Genomic DNA, 22,791 nt, shown 5'->3' with positions numbered 1-22,791 from the left:
CAGTTGTCTCAAGACTTAAAAATCCTTCTTTAACCCGTCTCCTCCCCTTCATCTATACTGATTGAAGTGGATTTAACAAGTGACAATAATCAATCATAGCTTCACCTGGATTCACCTGGTCAGTCTGTGTCATGGAAAGAGCAGGTGTTCATAATGTTTTGTACACTCAGTGTATTTCCACAACACACCCAGTTGCCATCAGATGGACAAACAGTTAGGCACTCAGGTAGTCCATTTGACACATTGGTTGGGATATAGTTGATACGTATGTGATGTCTGCACAATTGTTTTTTTTTTCCACAACAGTTGTGTAAATATTTTAGTGCAGAAAAACAACCGTTTTGTTAAATGCGTTGTAAACAGTGGCGGTTCCAGACCATTTCAACTGGGGGGCCAAGCTGGGGCCAGTTGTACTGTTAGAGGGGCCAGTTACATTAGACGTTATTGTTGTCATATCGTTTTCTTCACTGCATTGCAGGCATTAGCAGGCAAAAGACCATGTTCCGCGTTGCCACTGTCTAATAATGGATGTAAAAAAAGAACGATAGCAAAAATTAGTTATGTAAAAATGATTTCATGCTCCACATTTAGGGGGCCCACAAGGGGGTCCAAAATTGTTGTCACAGGGGCACTGGCCCCCCCTGGGCCCCCACTCCCCCCAGAGCCGCTAGTGGATGTACGGTGCCTGTTTTGGGACATGTGACCACCAACACTTCTTATATCTGACAAGGCCCATCAGATGTGTAAACAATCTGGCATAAATAATATATCATAAATATCAATACATTTTCACTGTATTGGGTAACAATAACGACTTACAGTGCCTACAGAAAGTATTCACACCCCTTGACTTTTTCCAAATTTTTGTTGCGTTACAGCCTGAATTTAAAATGGATACAATGGAGATTTTGTGTCACTGGCCTACCCACAATACCCCATAATGTCAAAGTGCAATTATGTTTTTTGACATTTTTACTAATTAAAAATGAAAAGCTGAAATGTCTTGGTTCAATAATTATTCAACCCCTTTGTTATGGCAAGCCTCAATAAGTTCAGGAGTAAAAATAAGCTTCTACTAGTCACATAGTAACATGCAATAATAGTATTTTAACATGAATGACAACTTTGATCTCTATAGCTCACACATACAATTATCTGTAAGGTCCCTCAGTCAAGCAGAGAATTTCAAACACCGATTCAACCACAAAGAACAGGGAGGTTAACCAATGAGCATAATTAATGTATTAATTACACTTTAGATGGTGTATCAATACACCCAGTCACTACAAAGATACAGGCATCTTTCCTAACTCAGTTGCCAGAGAGGAAAGAAACCACTCAGGGATTTAACCATGAGGCCAATGGTGACTAAAACAGTTCCAGCGTTTAATGGCTGTATTGGGGAAAACTGAAGATTGATCAACATTATAGTTACTCCACAATGCTAAATGACAGAGTGAAAAGAAGAATACCTGTACAGAATAAACTTATTACAAAACATACATCCTGTTTGCAATAAGGCACTAAAGTAAACTGCAGAAAATGTGGCAAAGAAATAAACTTCATGTCCTGAATACAAAGCGTTATGTTTGGGGCAAATCCAACACATCACTGAGTACCACACTTCATATTTTCAAGTATGGTGGTGGCTGCATCATGTTATGGGTATGCTTGTCACCAGCAAGGAAATGGAATAGCGCTAAGCACAGGCAAAATCCTAGAGGAAAACCTGGTTCAGTCTGCTTTCCACCAGTCACTGGGGGATAAATTGACCTTTCAGCAGGACAATAACCTAAAACACAAGGGCAAATATGCACTGGATTTGCTTAACAAGACAACACTGAATGATCCAGAGTGGCCTAGTTACAGTTTTGACTTAAATCGGCTTAAAAATCTATGGCATGCCGTGGTGTAGTGCTGTTTTTTTAGGTGAGGGAGCGCAAAAAAATAAAAATGATGTCATCAATTCCTCCACCTATCATTAAAGGGCTCTCCAACCCTGTTCCTGGAGAGCTACCCCTTGTAAGGTTTCACTTCAACCCTAGTTGTAACTAACCTGATTTATCTTATAAATCAGCTAATTTTTGTAGTCAGGTGAGCTAGATTAGGGTTGGAATGAAAACCTACAGGATGGTAACTCTCCAGGAACAGGGTTGGAGAGTCCTGTTATAGAAAATGCATAAAATGCATCCTCCAATTGCAACATCTGCCTATGCCCACACATATTTTCTATTTTGAATACCCTCAAACACCCAGTTAGGCATACCTAACTTCAAAATAGGCCATCATCACTGTCAATCATGAATGATAATTCTTCACGATTACCGGTGAAACTGCATCTTCATGCCAATCATTTGATTGATTTCAATCAGTTTAATATAAATAGCCTATGCATTTCGCAACTTGGTCTCATAGACTAGACGTAACATAGTAAACGTAAATCCGGGACAATCGAATTAGTATGATATGTTACGTTTGGTGTGGTTACAAAAGACAGATGGTTAATTAAAGCAAAAATAAAAGGTTGCGAGTTTGAAGCTGATAAACGGACAACATTAGCATTTTAGCAACTTTTCAAGTACTTACTACTTTTAGCTACTTTGCTACTACTTAGCATGTTAGCTAACCCTTCCCATAACCTTTACTCTTTTAGCTAACCCTGCCCCTAACCTTAACCCTTTAACCTAACACCTAAACGTAACCATAACGCCAACAACACCTATCCTAGCTAATATTAGCCAGCTAGCTAATGTTAACCACCTAGCTAGAATTCCTAACATATTACACATTTCGCAAATGTGGAACATATTAGATGTTTTGCGAATTTGTGACATATAATACTAATTGTAATTCTTAACATATCATACGAAATGGGTGATGGACAACCACAAATTAATACATACAATACGAAATGCTGTATCATAAATTAACTTTGATTTGGTTTGATTAGCTTTCACACATGGTTACAATATACCCTATTACAGAATACAAGAATAAAAGCAGGTGAACTATCGATTCAGAAAATGTATTTGCAAAGATTATACCATCAAATCAATTGCCCAAGTATTGAACATAAATGGTGCGGCTGCGTAGCCTAGTGGTTAGAGCGTTGGACAAGTAACTGTAAAGGTTGCAAGATCAAATCCCCAAGCTGACAAGGTAAAAATCTGTTGTTCTGCCCCTGAACAAGGCAGTTAACCCACTGGCCTTCATTGAAAATAACAATTTGTTCTTAACTGACTTGCCTAGTTAAATAAAGGTAATATAATAAATAAAATAATAAATAAATCATTACTATGTATGAATTGCAGGAATTTTGTTTTAAAACAGCCATAAAAATACATATTTTGTTGTGATGTACTCATGCATCTCAATAAACTATCAACTAAATGCATTACTACCTCCAACTTGGCCCGATTAATATTTCCAATTTCCAAACTCGGTCTTTGGGACCCCAAAGGGGTGCACGTTTTGGTTTTTGGCCCTAACACTAGACAGCTGATTCAAATGATGGAAGGTCGATGAGTAGTTGATTATTTGAATCAGCTGTGTAGTACTAGGGCCAAAAAACGAACTGCTCTAGGCTGCTACATATTTATTTGTTTTGTCATTCTATAATTTTTTTAATGGTAGTTCAATATCATTTATTTAGAATTGATCAGAATACATTTTCCAGAAATAGTTTTACAGTGTATTCTCAAATTGAAAAAGGTGAAGGAGTGCTCCTCCATTCTCCTGCAGCACTACACCCTTGATGGCAACACTTGAAAATGGCTGTCTAGCAATGATCAACAACCAACTTGACGGAGCTTGAAGAATTGTGTGCAAATATTGTACAATCCAGGTGTGCAAAGCTCTTAAAAGATTTACCCAGAATGACTCACAGCTGTAATCACTGCCAAAGGTACTTACGTAAATGAGCTATTTCTATATTTCCATTTCAATAAATGTGCAAAAAAAAATAATCTAAAAACATGTTTTCACTTTGTCATTATGGGGTATTGTGTAGATGGATGACAAAAACAATTAATCAATTTTGAATTCAGGCTGTAACACAACAACATGTGGAATAAGCAAAGGGGTATGAATACTTTCTGAAGGCAGTGTATACCTTTATTAGGTGAAGCCACTTTGGTTGTAACTTTTAGGGTCCCATGTTTTGCACAATCATATGACATGCCTGGATTTGAACCTTTATTTAAAGTCTTTTCACCAAACTGTCCCCTCTTTCTTTTATGTCAGATGGTCAGGCGCCATCCTCAGACAACTGCGCAAAACACAGAGTCTTACGTGACTGTATGTTTGGTTTTATTCTCTGAAAAAAAATATGACAATATATTGTGCTGTTGTGTCATCCCTGCATCAGTAGACTACTCTCCATAGTTAAGATAATGCTGCCCCCTGTTGTTAGTCCTCTCCTTAACATCAACGTTTACTAATGGGTGGATAATGATGTCTATATGAAAGGAATACAAAAAGAAATACAAGTTCAACATTATATATACCTTCTGAATTATAGTTGTGCTGTATAGTAGTCTCAGGTTCAAGCTCAATGTTAACTTTAAATCTTCCTACCGTCACATCTAAGCCAATTCATAATGTAGAACGCTGTTTGGGTCTTTAAAGGATACACATCAAATAACACTGTTTGACGTGTCAAATAAGCTTGTTGACCAATCAGGACCTGAATAGGTCACATAATAATTTTACAAGTTCATACATTTTTTTTACGAAGTTATAACATATTGATGATACTATCACTCCTATTTCATATGTCACAGCGCTTCACTGATACATATACTATGATGCTGGTAAAAGTGACTGTGTTATCATGTGTTGCTGCCTTGCTATGTTGTTGTCTTAGGTCTCTCTTTATGTTGTGTTGTCTCTCTTCTCTTGATGTGTGTTCTGTCCTATATTTATATTTTATTACTTTATTTATTTTGAATCCCACCCCGCCATCCCCGCAGGAGGCCTTTCGCCTTTTGGTAGGCCGTCATTGTAAATAAGAGTTTGTTCACCCTCTGAACGGTACACATAAAGGTTCAATAAAAATCAATAAATAAAAAGACTTCCCCAACCTCTGGGACAGTGCTGGTCATAAAAAAAACAGCTAGCTAGCTGATGGACACAATGTTTTCCCCCAAAAACATAACAAAACCAAATAATCTGTTTGGTGTTCACCTTCAAAAGTGTTAAATATTCATACAAATAGTGGAATCATACCATAATAATCAAGCATTTCGTTAACATTGATGACAGTTTGGAAACTGGGGGTAAACTGTTTCCCTACTACGTTGACTTTGGTTTACAGTAAGACAAAGTCACTTACAAATATCTTTGATACAAATGTTATTCGAAACTTCTGGGGTAGCTAGCTTTATCTTGGTACCTAGCTAGCACTAATGCAACCATCCTGAAGAGATTAACCAATAATTTAGGAATCTGTGACTAAGTATTAGCTAGGCAGCCACTTGTTGTTCTCTTATTGAAATCTAATTTCAGTTTATGAAAATAACTAGCTAGATAACGAACTAAACAAACTAGCCAGCCAAGTTAGCCCTGTTGTGCCAAACGAACGTTTTAACAAAGTTATACGGCTATACTGACAAGATGCATGTCTCTCCGCCCTAACAATAGGAGTCGATGTTCACAAAGCGGTCCTGCGGGCTGTCTAGCACCCATCTATCCTTTCTTTGGACTGGTGGATACATCTCATTATTGTAATATTTTTATATATATATATTCAATGAGGGTTGTTGATGTCAACCGCCTGCATTCAATGGAGAGAGATGCTATGCTACTAGCCTCATGTCATGAATATGCATAGCAGACAACTCTGATGTTTTTTTTTTTCTCAAAGTTGCCAGGTTGTCACGTGTCCCAGTTATATCAGTACACTCGTAACAACTTAAGCAATTGTGAAAATTATATTCGATCAAATAAACCTCAAGTAGCAAATAAGCAATGATTCTTTGTTGACCAAATTCAACACTCTCTCATTGACCTCCATAGAAAAACTTCTCGCTTGGTGCGTGAAACAACAACAACAACAGAAACAACCCCGAAACAACAACAACAACAAGAAACACAACAACAACAACAAAAAGAAACAACAACAACAACAACAAAAAGAAACAACAACAACAACAACAAAAAGAAACAACAACAACAACAACAACAACAAAAAGAAACAACAACAACAACAACAAAAAGAACAACAACAACAACAACAACAACAAAGCAACAACAACAACAACAGAAACAACAACAACAACAACAACAACAACAAAAAGAAACAACAACAACAACAACAACAAAAAACGCCACCTGCTGGAGGGAGACAGATTTTCTGCCAAGTTGGGCCTCTCTCTCGTTCTTCCTCTCTGATTATAAACTGCTAGCTAGTTTAATCTTCATCTGGCTAGTATGGCTTGACTAGACCGGGTCCGCCTTTCTGAAAAAAATATTGTAGTCAGATTGCATTATAACTGCAGTATGCACAAATTTTCAAAACTGCAAACTTTTTTTTTGTAACGGCGACATCTAATTGAAGCTAGCCACAATAAGGTTTGGAATTTGCGGTTTAGCATCAAAATAAAAGTCTCTAATTGAAAGTGATGCTAATGGATACAAAATAGTGGAATCATGCCATATAAACAGACATGGAATGTTGTTATATAAATTCAACCAAATACAACAAATCCTTATTGAGGCTAGCTTCACATAGGTGGGTCCGACAGTCATTATCCAAATATGAAAACGGTCAAAATCAAATCAAATCTTATTGGTCACATACACGTACTGTATTAGGCAGATGTTATTGGTCACATATACATATTTAACAGATGTTATTGCAGGTGTAGCGAAATGCTTCTGTTCCTAGCTCCAACAGTGCAGTAATATCTAACAATTCACAACAATACACACAAATCTAAAAGTAAAAGAATGGAATAAAGAAATATATAAATATTCGGACGAGCAATGTCGGAGTGGCATTAACTAAAATACAGTAGAATAGAAGACAGTATATACATATGAGATGAGTAAAGCAGTTTGTAAACATTATTAAAGTTAGTAGTGTTCCATTATTAAAGTGGCCAGTGATTCCATGTCTATGTATATAGTCTTATAAATTAGAGATTTTATACTGAACAAAAATATGAACACAACATCCAATAATTTCAAAGATTTTACTGAGTTACAGTTCATATAAGGAAATTAGTCAATTTAAATAAATTCATTATGCCCTAATCTATGGATTTCACATGACTGGACAAGGGCGCAGCACTTGGGAGCCAGGCCCACCCACTGGGGAGCCATGTTTGCCGATCCCGCAGGTGAAGAAGTCGGATGTGGAGGTCCTGGGCTGGCATGGTTACACATGGTCTGCGGTTGGACGTAATGTCAAATTCTCTAAAATGACGTTGGAGGCGGCTTATGGTAGAGAAATACACATTAAATTATCTGGCAACAGCTCTGGTGGGCATTCCTGCAGTCAGCATGCCAATGGCACGCTCCCTCAAAACTTAAGACATCTGTGGTATTGTGCACATTTTAGAGTGGCCTTTTATTGTCCCCAGCACAAGGTGCACCTGTGTAATGATCATCCTGTTTAATCAGCTCCTTGATATGCCACACCTGTCAGGTAGATGGATTATCTTGGCAAAGGAGAAATGCTTACTAACAGGGATGTAAACATATTTTTACACAACATTTGAGAAAAATAAGCTTTTTTTTTTTCAGCTCATGAAACATGGTACCAACACTTTACATGTTGCGTTTATATTTTTGTTCAGTACAGATGATGCCTAGCTAGATCGTTGGCTAGCTAACTATAACTACTGAAACAGATGTCGTTTTGCTATGTTTTTGGGGGGAGGACATTGTTTGCGTCCATCAGCTAGCTAGCATTGTTTCTGACCACCATTGTCCCAGAGCTTGGGGAAGTGTGTGCCTGCCTTGTGCAGCAACGGGAAGTGCGCGAGACAAAACTTGACCAGCATCATAGCATACATATCAGTTAATCGATGTAACATATGAAATACGAGTGATAATGTAGTCAATGTGTAATAACTACGTAAAAATGTTTGAAACTGTTTGATGTGATATGCAGTCATGTTCAGGTATTGATTGGTCAACAAGCATATTTTGATCCAAACGGCGTTCCATAAATATGACGCCAGTGTCGATGATACTTCTAAAATCAACTTAATTGGAGGTACACAACACATTCCCCACCTCTCATCGTGATCCGTTCAGCCTTTACCGAGAACCACATACCAGACGTCGGATAATAACAAGACTACAGCATTCATAAAGTGAATAAGTTTGTAGCTGCAACAGTTTTGATTAAATGTATCATTTATTGCTTTCAGGTGCCAATAGAGAACCAACGATGTGCTACCTTTTTGTAGCATTTCTGAAAATGCTAAGATATTTTCAGCCGAATCTTAAGAGCTCTATCTCAAACCAGGCCCAGCAACTCGGTTGCTCAGCAACTAATTAACACAGCTGTTCGCCTGCACTAAGAATAAGAAGTGGTTGAGAACAAACCTGGAATGGAATGGCATGAAACACATGGAAGCCATGTGTTGAATGTATTTGATACCGTTCCACTTATTCCACTCCAGTCATTACCACGAGCCCGTCCTCCCCAGTTAAGGTGCCACCAACCTCCTGTGACTTGAATCAGAGAGGAAGAAGAAGAAAGGCCCAACTCAGCGGAGAACCTGTCTCCATCCAGTGGATGGCGTTGTTTCGACCCACCAAGCAAGCTGTCCTATAGAGGTCAATGAGAGTGTCGACTTTGGTCAACAACAAAACAATTATGGTTTATTTGCTACGTGAGGTTAATTTGATCGGAAATATGTTTCATAATGCTTAAGTTGTTACAAGTGTACTGATATAAGTAGGACACGTGACAACTGAGAAAAAAACACTATATTGGAGTTGTCTCAAGATGGCTATGCATATTCATGGCATGAGGCTAGTAGCATAGCATCTCTCTGTAGATGAATGGGAGGAGACAGTTTAAAGAAGGATTTTTAAGCCTTGAGACAATTGAGACATGGATTGTGTATGTGTGCCATTCAAAGATTTAAGTGCCTTTGAATAGGGTAGTAGGTGCAAGGCGCACCGGTTTGAGTGTGTCGAGAACTGTAACGCTGCTGGGTTTTTTCATGCTCAACAGTTTCCTATGTGTATCAAGAATGGTTCACCCCCCAAAAGGACATCAAGCCAACTTGACACAAAATAGTAGTTACAAGAACATGTCACGAATACGGGAGTCAACATGGGCCAGCATGCCAAACACGGATTATAGAAATGTATAGGATGCATAACTCTGCAATGTTTAAGGCTAGAAACAATCTGTAAAAGACACAAGAAAGCCACGGTTCTAGTTTACATGGGGATCAGAGTATGTGAGCAAGGTGAGCGGTTGGAAATCCCACTCATCGCACAGGTAAAAATCGCACAGCTATCACCGCCGGAAAAAAGAAAAACACAGCAGGTCCAAATTTGCTCCATACATTTTTTTTTTGGTTTAAAATGGATAATTTAACAAACACCCCATCTAATCTTGTGACTATGTACCATTTGGTTTTGATGTAGGCTATCGTAAGAAGCATCAACATTTCAACATGTCGTAGGCTATTTAACAAGGATGTGGCCACTGCATTAAAACAAACAGCTTTTTCTCTAATCCATTGATGACCAGATGCTTTAATTATAACTGTGGCTCTGTTGTGTTCACATCTTAACAGTTCTTTTTTAAACAGCCTTTTTAGAAACCAGAACGTCTCTGATGATGCTGCATGGGCTCATTGGTTGTCTTGTCATCAATTACACAGGCAGTGACCTATTTCTTGTTTGACTCATATCAACATCTCTGCGCATTAGTGGTGGGGTAGGCTAAATAAATAGGTCTAATTAAATAGGTCTAATTAAAAGAACAGTGATGAAGGAAATTAAAAATACTGGGCAGAGCATGGCCAGAGCTCGTGGCTGAGTTGGTATTGGAGCTAAATTTGAGCGGGAGAGAAAGACACTCACAAATAAGTTCAATCCGCTCGCATTTACACATGCTGCGCTCCTCGCTCCAGCCCAGCTCCGCTTGCATCCTCTGGTCAAAGCTGTGTGCTGGAAAACCTTGGTAGAGCATGGGTGGAGAAGGCGTTGCAGTGCTCATATGAATGTCTTTCCTTTTTTCTCACTTAAAACATATTATGATGAAAAAAAAAAGACATGATACCGTTTGTCAAGTTTGATTTTAATATGAGAAACGAAGAGAAAGAAAAGATCAGAGGAAAACTGTCATGGGGCTGGAATCTTCTCCTCAGCACCCAATATATTACTATACAAATCTACTCTGACTACACTATGTACAAGTCAGCCACATATGTATGAGAAGAGTTTCTAAACTGAAGCAATGAATAGAAAAGAGAAAAATCAGAGTGTCCTCTATCACCTGGCACCAAACCAACCAGTCATTACCACCCGTTATGCATTCAAGCACTAACCCCTTTGGGTTTTCACACTCGTACGAACACGTTGTACAGAGACACTAAGTCTAGCAGACTGCCACATGCACACGCTCAAACCAACCTTTACCACAGTTGTGCTTCCATGGCATCCAAAAAGTAGAGAAAGCCCCCCCCCCCCCCAGAGAGGAACTGTTACAGAGCTCGGGTCAATAATCCGCTTTCTTCTAACCAATCCTAACCAATGGAAAACAAAAAACATGATTTACTCTGTCTGGACCAGCATTAAGGGATTCATCTTTACCAACGAACATTAGCTAACACAGGCTCACTTCAGCAAAGACCTCTGGGATATTGAGTTTAGTGGTTTCCTTACATCCCTCTCTCCCCCTCCCCTCTCCATGCGTTGCAGATTGTATTGCACAACAACGGGGCATCTAAACACACTTCAAGTTGAACCACTTCCCCCAGTGCTCCGTGGAATGTCAAACATACACATAACACATCCAGCAGAGCCCCTCCTCTCAGCAGAGCCCCTCCTCTCAGCAGAGCCCCACCTCTCAGCAGAGCCCCTGCTCTCAGCAGAGCCCCTCCTCTCAGCAGACACAGACACACCATGAAGTATCAGATACAGTACAGGTGAACAACACAACACATTAATATTAATGTTAATAACCTTAACAATGACAACACAAGAAATGTCGGAAGCTGATTTCAATGTTGAGATCTTTGGTGTCAGCCACTTTTAAACACTTGATGCCTGTTCATTCACTCAGATATTGTGGCAACAGAGGATGCAGCAATACAAAAAAAATGTACTTAAAATAGGGGGGGGGGGGGGGGGGCATAACGTTTTGAAATAACAAAAAAAGTCAAACTTGGCTTTTTAAAACTTTTACACTAACATGACAACATCGATTGATCTCCCTATGGACATGTGACATCTACACAGAGATCGCTTTTCAATTGTATTTACAACCACAATTAAGGTTAACCTTCATTTCAATCCCCTGCAACTCAGAATGAATTCTATGCAAGCCAGCTACAATCATAGAAATATGTGTACTAGAACAGGCGAACGGAAGTACAGCAGTAACTTCCCTGTTCCCTAGAACAGGGATGTACAGCAGTAATTCTATTGCTATGGCTCAATTCATCTGAAGGCGGAGCTATGAACACAACAGCTGTTTGGTCAGAGGCTTGGTCACAGCAACATGCTAGCTACTGTGTGGTCAGAGGCTTGGTCACAGCAACATGCTAGCTGCTGTATGGTCAGAGGCTTGGTCACAGCAACATGCTAGCTACTGTATGGTCAGAGACTTGGCCACAGCAACATGCTAGCTACTGTATACTCGTAAAGAGTGTTGTCCAGCTTCTAGCTCTGGTCCACGTCACCGTCAGCGCATGTTCCTCCACTGGAATGCACACAAACACCCCTGGACCAAAGCTAACCAGCCTCCAGCTACTCAATCCAGATGACTGAATCTCTGTAGGGGATAGCTAATGATATCTAATAATGCTAACTAGCTTTAATGCTATCTGATAAGGCTGCACAGTTTGCGGTGGGTATCTCCAGCAGGACAGTGCCTTGCGGTAGACATCTCCAAGGGGACAGTGCTTTCTATTCCTCATCATCAGTCCATTGTGGCTCCCCAACCCTCTCTAAAGCAGGGTTAGGGTCAGAGGGTTAGGGTCAGAGGGTAAGGGTCAGAGGGTTAGGGTCAGAGGGTTAGGGTCAGAGGGTTAGGGTCAGAGGGTAAGGGTCAGAGGGTTAGGGTCAGAGGGTTAGGGTCAGAGGGTTAGGGTCAGAGGGTTAGGGTCAGAGGGTAAGGGTCAGAGGGTTAGGGTCAGAGGGTTAGGGTCAGAGGGTAAGGGTCAGAGGGTTAGGGTCAGAGGGTTAGGGTCAGAGGGTTAGGGTCAGAGGGTTAGGGTCAGAGGGTAAGGGTCAGAGGGTTAGGGTCAGAGGGTTAGGGTCAGAGGGTAAGGGTCAGAGGGTTAGGGTCAGAGGGTTAGGGTCAGAGGGTAAGGGTCAGAGGGTTAGGGTCAGAGGGTTAGGGTCAGAGGGTTAGGGTCAGAGGGTAAGGGTCAGAGGGTTAGGGTCAGAGGGTTAGGGTCAGAGGGTTAGGGTCAGAGGGTAAGGGTCAGAGGGTAAGGGTCAGAGGGTTAGGGTCCTATTCTAGCTATGACAGTAGTTCTGCTTTAGCCAAAGGCCTTATCCAAACTGACCTATATAACATTCATATTCAAAAAGGACAATAAAATCTGAGTCAAACAAATCAAAATGATCATAGTCCAGTGTGGGGTTAATACAAGGAACATATCATGGATTCATGGAAGACAACCAGGCAGCAGTGCTTTACACAAAAAAAACCACAGGACCTCAAGACAAAAGCATTTGTCCAGTTGTTGATTTCTTACTAGGCCAGGTATTTAGGGATATTATGTTTTCTTTGGTAGGCCTACCATACAAAAACAACATGAAAACACAACATACTGTATAAAGATGGATGAACAGAATTCAATTTACACAAACCATCAACAGACAAAAGGGTGAGAGCTTTTTTTCATGGATTTGAAATGATTAAGGTTCATCACTGAAGAATGTGAAAGATGAAAGAAGTGGTCCACATTCTGGAAGTGATAACCTCAACCCACTTCCTGCTCTCTCAAAATGACAACATCGCTGCATCCTCTTCCAGTCCTCCTCGCTGTCTGTCTGTCTGTCTGTATGCCTGTCTGTTACTCTGTCTGTCCGTATGTTTGTCCGTCTGTCCTTCTTTCTGTCAGTCAGAGGGGTTAAGAGAAGAGAATTCAGGCTAAATGGACCTCTCACTCAGGACAGCCCGTTGGTTGTGCCAGGGTTCAAAGTTCACTGGACCACGTGTGGTCGTAAGGCCTGGTACAACCCCTCGAAGGTGGGTCGATCGGCGATGTCGCGGTCCCAACAACGCATCATCAGCTCAAATAGCGAGGGAGGACAGAGCAGTGGGGCGAATAGAAAGATCTAGAAGAAAAATGGGGTGGACGGGGGATGGGGTGCCAAAACATTACTGTTATGCCCAGATATATAATAGGCCCATATATATAATAGTCCCAGATATATAATAGGCCCATATATATAATAGTCCCAGATATATAATAGTCACAAATATATAAAGCCACAGATATATAAAAGCCCCAGATAAATAATAGTTACAGATAAATAATAGTCACTGATATATAATGGACTTTACCTTGCATGCAGGATGAGTTTACATTGCATGCAGGATGACACAATTTGAGCACAAAACTAAGTCATATTTTACCCATATGGAAAAGAATGACATGTTGAATGTGAGACAAAGCTAAGCTACTCTACCTAATGACATGTTGTTGAATGTGAGACAAAGCTAAGCTACTCTACCTAATGACATGTTGTTGAATGTGAGACAAAGCTACGCTACTCTACCTAATGACATGTTGTTGAATGTGAGACAAAGCTAAGCTACTCTACCTAATGACATGTTGTTGAATGTGAGACAAATCTAAGCTACTCTACCTAATGACATGTTTAATCCTATGCACTGATGAATCCAGTACCCGGATACCCCTCTTCTCTCTTTTATTAAATGTTTTTGTCACCCATGTATAAATGAATGAATGAATAAATTAAATAAAATCACTTACCTGTCTGCCCTGGTTTCGGAAGAACTCGCCAGTGTTTTCGATGACCTGTTCGTCTGACAGTAGGCTGTAGGGTTGCTCTTTACACAGAGTGAAGATCTCCCACAGGGTGACGCCAAAGGCCCACACGTCGCTGGCCGTGGTGAACTTACCCTGGAGAGGAACCACACAGACAGTGAAGTTTCCCCTAGGTACAGATCTAGAATCAGATTCCCTTCCCCCAATCCTAACCTTAGCCTATTAGTGCTGAAAATGCAGAACATGCAAAACTGACCCAAGATCAGCATCAAGGGCCAACTTCACCCTAAACCTCACACCAACAACCACGGGATCTATCTGGGTCATATTGATTTGGCACCAAACGGAAGAAAATAGACAAGCAGGTAGGGGTTTCATAAGTGTTTTGCTATGGTGTGCACTAATGCATAGGACCCAGATGGAGCCAAATAAAGGTTGACTTATCTGGTCAAAATGGTTGCCTATAGCTCCCATCAGAGTTCTGAATGAGCTCTGATGGGTACATGATAACATTTTAGGAAACACATTTACATAATCTATCTCTCGTCCACTCAACACCACTGTTTCAATGTGAAATGAAGCCATATATACTACTACACATTTTTCAAGCAAAGGCTTTGTTTCTCGTCAAACAAATGGAAAGGGGGTCTTAGAAAACATCTATAAGAAAAATACATTTTCAGATTTGTCCTCGTTTTTCGACTTGGTCATTAAGAAATGCAGCAGCCATGACTGAAGCCCAACAAGAGTTGTGTTGTGGGTGTCTCTTGTGTGTGTGTGTTCACAAATCGCATGTGTTTGTTTCTACATTCAAAAACCAGTTCACAGTTAGTCACTCACTCTTCTAGATAACTTGAAACAGTCTAACCAGGTATTGCGTCTTGGAATCGCCTATGCTACCTAGTGCTAGCCAACTCCTTTCACCAATTAGCTTCAGCCTGGTTGTGGTGAAGTTGGTTTGACATTGGACAGTCTGTCTCTGGGGCTAGTTAGGGACTATCAATAAATTAAATTATGTAAATGGTACCACATTTTCATGTTGCACATCCTTTCAAATCAAATAAAATGTTATTGGTCACACATTTTTAGCAGATGTTATTGTGGATGTAGTGAAAAGCTTGTGTTCCTAGCTCCAACAGTGCAGCAGTATCTAACAATTCACAACAATACACAAAAATCTAAAAGTAAAAGAATGGAATTAAGAAATATATCAATATTAGGATGAACAATGTGGCATTGACTAAAATACAGTACAATAGAAGACAGTATATACACTTGAAATCGGATGTTTACATACACTTAGGTTGGAATAATTAAAACTCGTTTTTCAACCACTCCACAAATTTCTTGTTACCAAACTAGTTTTGGAAAGTCGGTTAGGACATCTACTTTGTGCATGACACAAGTAATTTTTCCAACAATTGTTTACAGACAGATTATTTCACTTATAATTCACTGTATCACAATTCCAGTGGGTCCGAAGTTTACATCACTAAGTTGAATGTACCTTTAAACAGCATGGAATTGAATTGTGACTCCACTTTGTCTCTGTACTGACGTTTTGCCTGTTTGATTGCCTTACAGAGGGAATAACTACACTGGTTGTATACAACCATATTCCCAGTCACCTTGCCATGGTTAAATGTGGTGGTTCGCGCTTTCAGTTTTGAGCGAATGCTGCCATGGTTTCTGGTTTGGGTAGGTTTTAATAGTCACCTTGGGAACAACTTCCCCTATACACTTCCTGATGAACTCAGTCACCGTGTCCATGTAAGCATCAATGTTGTTCTCAGAAGCTACCCGGAACATATCCCAGTCCACGTGATCAAAGCATGGATTCCAATTGGTCAGACCAGCGTTTAATAGACCTTAGCACGGGTACTTCCTGTTTGAGTTTCTGCCTATAGGAAGGGAGGAGAAACATTTTTCCAAAGGGAGGGTTGGGGAGGGCCTTCTAGGCATCTCAAAAAGGCGAGTAGCAGTGATCTATTTTTTTTCCTAAGAGAGTACTACAGTCAATGTGTTGACAGAGCTTCGGTAGCTTTTTCCAAAAATTAGCTTTGTTAAAATCCCCAGCTACAATAAATGTGGCCTCAAGATATGTGGTTTCCAGTTTGCATAAAGTCCAGTGTTTTCCTTGACGGCCGTCGTGGTATCGGCTTGAGGGGGAATATACACAGCTGCGACTATAACCGAAGAGAATTCTCTTGGGAGGTAATACGGTCGGCATGCGGAGCGTGTAGTGGAGCTGGAGCGGAGCGACAAGCGGAGCGAGTGGTGGAGCTGGAGCGGAGCGACAAGCGGAGCGAGTGGTGGAGCTGGAGCGTCAAGCGGAGCGAGTGGTGGAGCTGGAGCGGAGCGTCAAGCGGAGCGAGTGGTGGAGCTGGAGCGGAGCGTCAAGCGGAGCGAGTGGTGGAGCTGGAGCGGAGCGTCAAGCGGAGCGAGTGGTGGAGATGGAGCGGAGCGTCAAGCGGAGCGAGTAGTGGAGCTGGAGCGGAGCGACAAGCGGAGCGAGTAGTGGAGCTGGAGCGGAGCGACAAGCGGAGCGGCAAGCGGTGCATACCCAATTTTACTGGAGCGCGTAGCGAGAAGATTCCCAAAAGCTGGAGCGTCGGCCTTCTCACCCACTCCAATTTCACTCCAATAGCGCTCACTTCACGAGCTCAAGGCATTCCCGGCCCAGCATGCATCTGTAGTCTACTTGTGCACTGCTAATAGACCCTTGCTTTAGCTACTATCATGGAGTTCACTAAATATTTTCATAAAGAAACTGATAGACCACACAGGTGCTAAATCAAAGTGACTTACAAAGATGAGGACCAAGAGCAAGAGAGTGAGTATGGTGATGTAGTGTCTACCAAAAAGAAAAGACAAAAGAATACCTTGTTAAATAAAGGTGAAATAAAACAAATAAAAAAAGAATGTAGCCTATTTGAAATTATGTGCTTCTTCCATTCATCTTTTCATGTTGTTTATTCAAATACTTTTCATTCAAATCATATGGTTTGGATTGAAAACCAAAATGGTTGGTCCAGGTAGTCACAACAATAGATGGTGTTGGTTAAATTGGGATTTTTATGAATGGAGTGAATTTGGAGCTGCAGTTGTTTTACTTGTGAGCGTTAAACGGTTTTTAGCCGAGCGGTTGGAAAGGATGTGGTGCGCCAGAGCAATGAGCTGGATTTCCAACTGCTCAACTCAGCTCACATGCTCTGGTTCAGAGCAACACCATCATAGTAAAGCTGTCACGTGCTGACCAGAAAAGGGGTTATTTGTTATTGTAGTTTGGTCAGGACGTGGCAGGGGGTGTTTGTTTTATGTGGTTCGGGGTTTGTTGGGATATGTGTTATGTAGAGGGGTTTTTGTTTAGAGTGTTCCGGGGTTTATGGGTTATGTTATAGGTTAGTGTATTTCTATGTTAGATCTAGGGTGTTTAGTTCTATGTTTAGTTAATTGGAGGCAGCTGTTCCTCGTTGCCTCTGATTGAAGGTCCTATCTATAGGGGTGTGTTTGTAATGGGAAGTGTGGGAAGTTGTTTTTGCATTGCTGTGTGTAGACTGCAAGATTGTTTGTCGTTCATTCGTTTTCTTGTTTTCTTTTATAAGTGTTAAATAAAAGTAAATATGAGCACTCAACCCACTCCATACAACGACCGTTACAAAAGCTGCTATTTTGTTACAATGAATCCTTTCGAAAGATGATTATTTATTTAATGTGATTAGTGGTTCATTTTAATGTAAAAAAACAACATGCCCCTCATTTTAAAGACAACCCTGTAGCGTGAACTGAACTATCTTTTTAATATGGTGAAACTATTCCTTTTTAAATATATATATATATATACACTGCTCAAAAAAATAAAGGGAACACTTAAACAACACAATGTAACTCCAAGTCAATCACACTTCTGTGAAATCAAACTGTCCACTAAGGAAGCAACACTGATTGACAATAAATGTCACATGCTGTTGTGCAAATGGAATAGACAACAGTTGGAAATTATAGGCAATTAGCAAGACACCCCCAATAAAGGAGTGGTTCGGCAGGTGGTGACCACAGACCACTTCTCAGTTCCTATGCTTCCTGGCTGATGTTTTGGTCACTTTTGAATGCTGGCGGTGCTTTCGCTCTAGTGGTAGCATGAGACGGAGTCTACAACCCACACAAGTGGCTCAGGTAGTGCAGCTCATCCAGGATGGCACATCAATGCGAGCTATGGCAAGAAGGTTTGCTGTGTCTGTCAGCGTAGTGTCCAGAGCATGGAGGCACTACCAGGAGACAGGCCAGTACATCAGGAGATGTGGAGGAGGCCGTAGGAGGGCAACAACCCAGCAGCAGGACCGCTACCTCCGCCTTTGTGCAAGGAGGAGCAGGAGAAGCACTGCCAGAGCCCTGCAAAATGACCTCCAGCAGGCCACAAATGTGCATGTGTCTGCTCAAACGGTCAGAAACAGACTCCATGAGGGTGGTATGAGGGCCCGACGTCCACAGGTGGGGGTTGTGCTTACAGCCCAACACCGTGCAGGACGTTTGGCATTTGCCAGAGAACACCAAGATTGGCAAATTCGCTACTGGTGCCCTGTGCTCTTCACAGATGAAGCAGGTTCACACTGAGCACATGTGACAGACGTGACAGAGTCTGGAGACGCCGTGGAGAACGTTCTGCTGCCTGCAACATCCTCCAGCATGACCGGTTTGGTGGTGGGTCAGTCATGGTGTGGGGTGGCATTTCTTTGGGGGGCCGCACAGCCCTCCATGTGCATGCCAGAGGTAGCCTGACTGCCATTAGGTACCAAGATGAGATCCTCTGACCCCTTGTGAGACCATATGCTGGTGCGGTTGCCCCTGGGTTCCTCCTAATGCAAGACAATGCTAGACCTCATGTGGCTGGAGTGTGTCAGCAGTTCCTGCAAGAGGAAGGCATTGATGCTATGGACTGGCCCGCCCGTTCCCCAGACCTGAATCCAATTGAGCACATCTGGGACATCATGTCTCGCTCCATCCACCAACGCCACGTTGCACCACAGACTGTCCACCGCCACCTCATCAGGAGCATGCCCAGGCGTTGTAGGGAGGTCATACAGGCACGTGGAGGCCACACACACTACTGAGCCTCATTTTGACTTGTTTTAAGGACATTACATCAAAGTTGGATCAGCCTGTAGTGTGGTTTTCCACTTTAATTTTGAGTGTGACTCCAAATCCAGACCTCCATGGGTTGATAAATTGGATTTCCATTGATTATTTTTGTGTGATTTTGTTGTCAGCACATTCAACTATGTAAAGAAAAAAGTATTTAATAAGATTATTTCATTCATTCAGATCTAGGATGTGTTATTTTAGTGTTCCCTTTATTTTTTTGAGCAGTATGTATATATATATATACTGCTATATATATTATAGTCAAATCCACAAATCCAGGTGAGCTGATTCTACTCTTTTTGGCCCATTTCAGTGTTTTTGTGGTGGAAAACTGAGAGGGTTGAGCATAATAGGTCAAGACTGTTACCCATAGATAGACAGGCTGGAAATGGTTTTTACTGGCAGCCTGCCAAGGTCTTACCTTTTTTTGTGAAGCTTGCATTCAATTGCCCCTCCCTGTTGCACACAACACACTTCCATTCTCACTGTCACAAGGGGATTTATGGCCCTGTTACGATCAACTCTGTGACAATCAACCCTGTTACTTTATTTGGCACTTAATAAGCACTTACTATAGTCAGTTTTTAAATGTAACTTCTTGAGAGGTTGAACGTGCTCGTCATGACAAAATTGTAACATTTTGTGAAATAAAATGTTCAATTTTCTTCACCAAGTTAACTACCCAAAAGGGACTAATTTTGTGGTATGACCCTGAAGTATTATCCCTTCTCACCAGTAGAATGCTCTCCCAGGCCATCCAGCGGATGGGCAGCACCGCTCGCCCCTGGATGCGGTAGTAGTCACTGCTGTACAGGTTTCTGCTCATGCCGAAGTCTGCTATCTTGATGGTGAGTCTGCGGTCCAGCAGGCAGTTGCGTGTGGCCAAGTCTCGGTGCACAAAGTTCAGAGAGGCCAGGTAGCGCATGCCCGACGAGATCTGCACTGACATGTGCAGGAGGTCTGACAAACTACAAAGAGAGAGAGATAGCAAAAAGTGAGAGAGGAGAGATAGCGAAGAGAGAGAAAAGATAGATAGCAAAGAGAGAGAGGAGAGATAGCAAAAAGAGAGAGAAAGGAGACATAGCGAAGATAGAGAGAGGAGAGATAGCGAAGCATGAGGAAATATAGCGAAGAGAAAGAGGAGAGAGTGAAGAGAGAGAAGATAGATAGTGAAGAGAGAGAGAGGAGAGAGCGAAATGAGAGAAAGGAGTGATAGCGAAGATAGAGAGAGGAGAGATAGCGAAGAGAGAGAAGATGGATAGCGAAGAGAGAGGAGAGATAGCGAAGAGAAAGAGGAGAGAGTGAAGAGAGAGAAGATAGATAGTGAAGAGAGAGAGAGGAGAGAGCGAAATGAGAGAAAGGAGTGATAGCGAAGATAGAGAGAGGAGAGATAGCGAAGAGAGAGAAGATGGATAGCGAAGAGAGAGGAGAGATAGCGAAGAGAAAGAGGAAAGATAGCGAAGATAGAGAGAGAACCAATGTGTTAGCTTAAGAAGAAAACAATGTAGAACAATGTTGTTGGAGGAAGTGAGGGTGTAGTAATAGAATATTGAGTCATTGACCTTTATTTCTATGGGTGAAAGAATTGGTTTAGTTCAGGTCAATTCAAATCTGGACCTCCAAGCCAGTTCCACTGCTGTGCAGATTTGCATTGTTCCCCTCTAATCAGGGACTGATTTAGACCTGGGACACCAGGTGGGTAAAATGAATTATCAGGTAGAACATTACCAGCAGTAGTACTCTGGACCTCTTGGCTTGGATTTGAATACCCCTGGTATAGTTGGAATGACTGAGAGTGGTGGAGTATGGTGAGAGGGGAGGAGGAGAGAGGAGTGGAGGAGCATGGTGAGAGGGGAAGCGAGAGGAGTGGAGAAGCGTGGTGAGAGGGGAGGAGAGAGGAGGAGCGTGGGGAGAGGAGAGAGGAGGAGCGTGATGAGAGGAGAGAGGAGTGGAGGAGCATGGTGAGAGGAGAGGAGAGAGGAGGAGCATGGTGAGAGGAGAGGAGAGAGGAGTGGAGGAGCATGGTGAGAGGAGAGGAGAGAGGAGGAGCATGGTGAGAGGAGAGAGCAGTGGAGGAGCGTGGTGAGAGGAGAGGAGAGAGGAGTGGAGGAGCATGGTGAGAGGAGAGAGGAGGGAAGGAGCGTGGTGAGAGGAGAGGAGAGAGGAGGAGCGTGGTGAGAGGGGAGGAGTGGAGGAGTGTGGTGAGAGGAGAGGAGAGTGGAGGAGCGTGCTGAGAGGGGAGGAGTGGAGGAGCGTGGTGAGAGGAGAGGAGACTGAGGAGGAGCTTGGTGAGAGGAGAGGAGACTGAGGAGGAGCATGGAGAGAGGAGGACACCGAGGAGGAGCATGGAGAGAGAGGAGGAGACTGAGGAGGAGCGTGGTGAGAGAGGAGGAGACCGAAGAGGAGCGTGGTGATAGAGGAGGAGCATGGTGAAAGGAGGAGCAGAGAGGAGGAGAGTGGTGAGAGAGGAGGAGACCGAAGAGGAGCGTGGTGATAGAGGAGGAGAGAGGAGGAGCATGGTGAAAGGAGGAGCAGAGAGGAGGAGCGTGGTGAGAGGAGGAGACAGAGGAGGAGCGTGGTGAGAGGAGGAGGAGACAGAGGAGGAGCATGGTGAGAGGAGGAGGGTCTCACCTGACTGCGGGGATGTTGTTGGCGTGGGTCAGGGTGCTCTCCATCTCTCTCTGTGACAGAAACATGTTGAGGTCTCCGTTGTCCATGTACTCAGTCACCATGCACAGTGGGTCTGAGCTCACACACACACACAGCAACTGGATGATGTTGGGGTCGTTGAGCCTCGACATGATCTTGATCTCCTTCAGGAAGTCGTTCCTGTGTGCGTGTGTGTGTTTGTGTGGTGGGGGGTTAGAATACCACAGGTCAGAACATAGCTATTCATACACACAGAGTACTGTAGGAATATTCATACACACACACCTGGTGAACACAAATAAACAAACACACACACCTGGTGAACACAAATAAACAAACACACACACCTGGTGAACACAAATAAACAAACACACACACCTGGTGGACACAAATAAACAAACACACACACCTGGTGAACACAAATAAACAAACACACACACCTGGCATTGTTGGTGGCGTCCGCCCTCAGTTGCTTCACCGCCACCAGTACAGGCCGTCCATCCCGGTCGGGAAGGGGGGCGCCCTCCCCCAGAAACTCAGGCAGACCCTCAGCCTCACACAGGTGGACCTGCACAGAGAACTGGGTCATGTTCATTAGGCCCCAAACAGACTGAAACAGGGAGGGACTACCTGGAATTGTCCAATAAGAAACACTCATTTTCCTTTTTCGTTGCATAAAGTTTTTCATCGTGTGCCCAGTAACACATTATTTTAAGGGTCCATAATAAGCCATTTATAATCATTTGCAAACAGTTTGCTTATAATTTATTTACCATGACTCCCACATTTGTAAATGTTAGTAAGCTAATCATTCACACATGAATATATGTAACAG

General features: G+C 42.2%; 1 protein-coding gene across 3 annotated transcripts in view; it reads right to left on the bottom strand.

Annotated features, from left to right (window-relative positions):
• Nucleotides 1-10,252: 10,252 nt before the first annotated feature.
• The window catches only part of ddr2l (discoidin domain receptor family, member 2, like), a 57,371-nt gene continuing 44,832 nt past the window's right edge, over nt 10,253-22,791 (bottom strand). For 2 of the 3 annotated variants that reach the window (XM_045706759.2, XM_014172634.3), the window contains exons 13-17: nt 22,397-22,536; nt 21,939-22,136; nt 20,041-20,275; nt 14,151-14,300; nt 10,253-13,488 (exon numbers count right to left, since the gene is read on the bottom strand). In XM_045706759.2, coding sequence (XP_045562715.1) covers nt 13,354-13,488; nt 14,151-14,300; nt 20,041-20,275; nt 21,939-22,136; nt 22,397-22,536 — 858 coding nt within the window. In that variant the 3' untranslated portion in view covers nt 10,253-13,353. The remainder of the gene's footprint in view (nt 13,489-14,150; nt 14,301-20,040; nt 20,276-21,938; nt 22,137-22,396; nt 22,537-22,791) is intronic. The other variant, XM_045706760.2, reaches the window with a different exon arrangement.

Source organism: Salmo salar, chromosome 24 (assembly GCF_965601325.2).
Source record: "Salmo salar chromosome 24, fSalSal1, whole genome shotgun sequence".
NCBI classification, from domain to species: domain Eukaryota; kingdom Metazoa; phylum Chordata; class Actinopteri; order Salmoniformes; family Salmonidae; genus Salmo; species Salmo salar.
The sequence above is the reverse complement of the archived record's forward strand: the minus strand, read 5'-3'. Positions and strand labels throughout refer to the sequence as shown.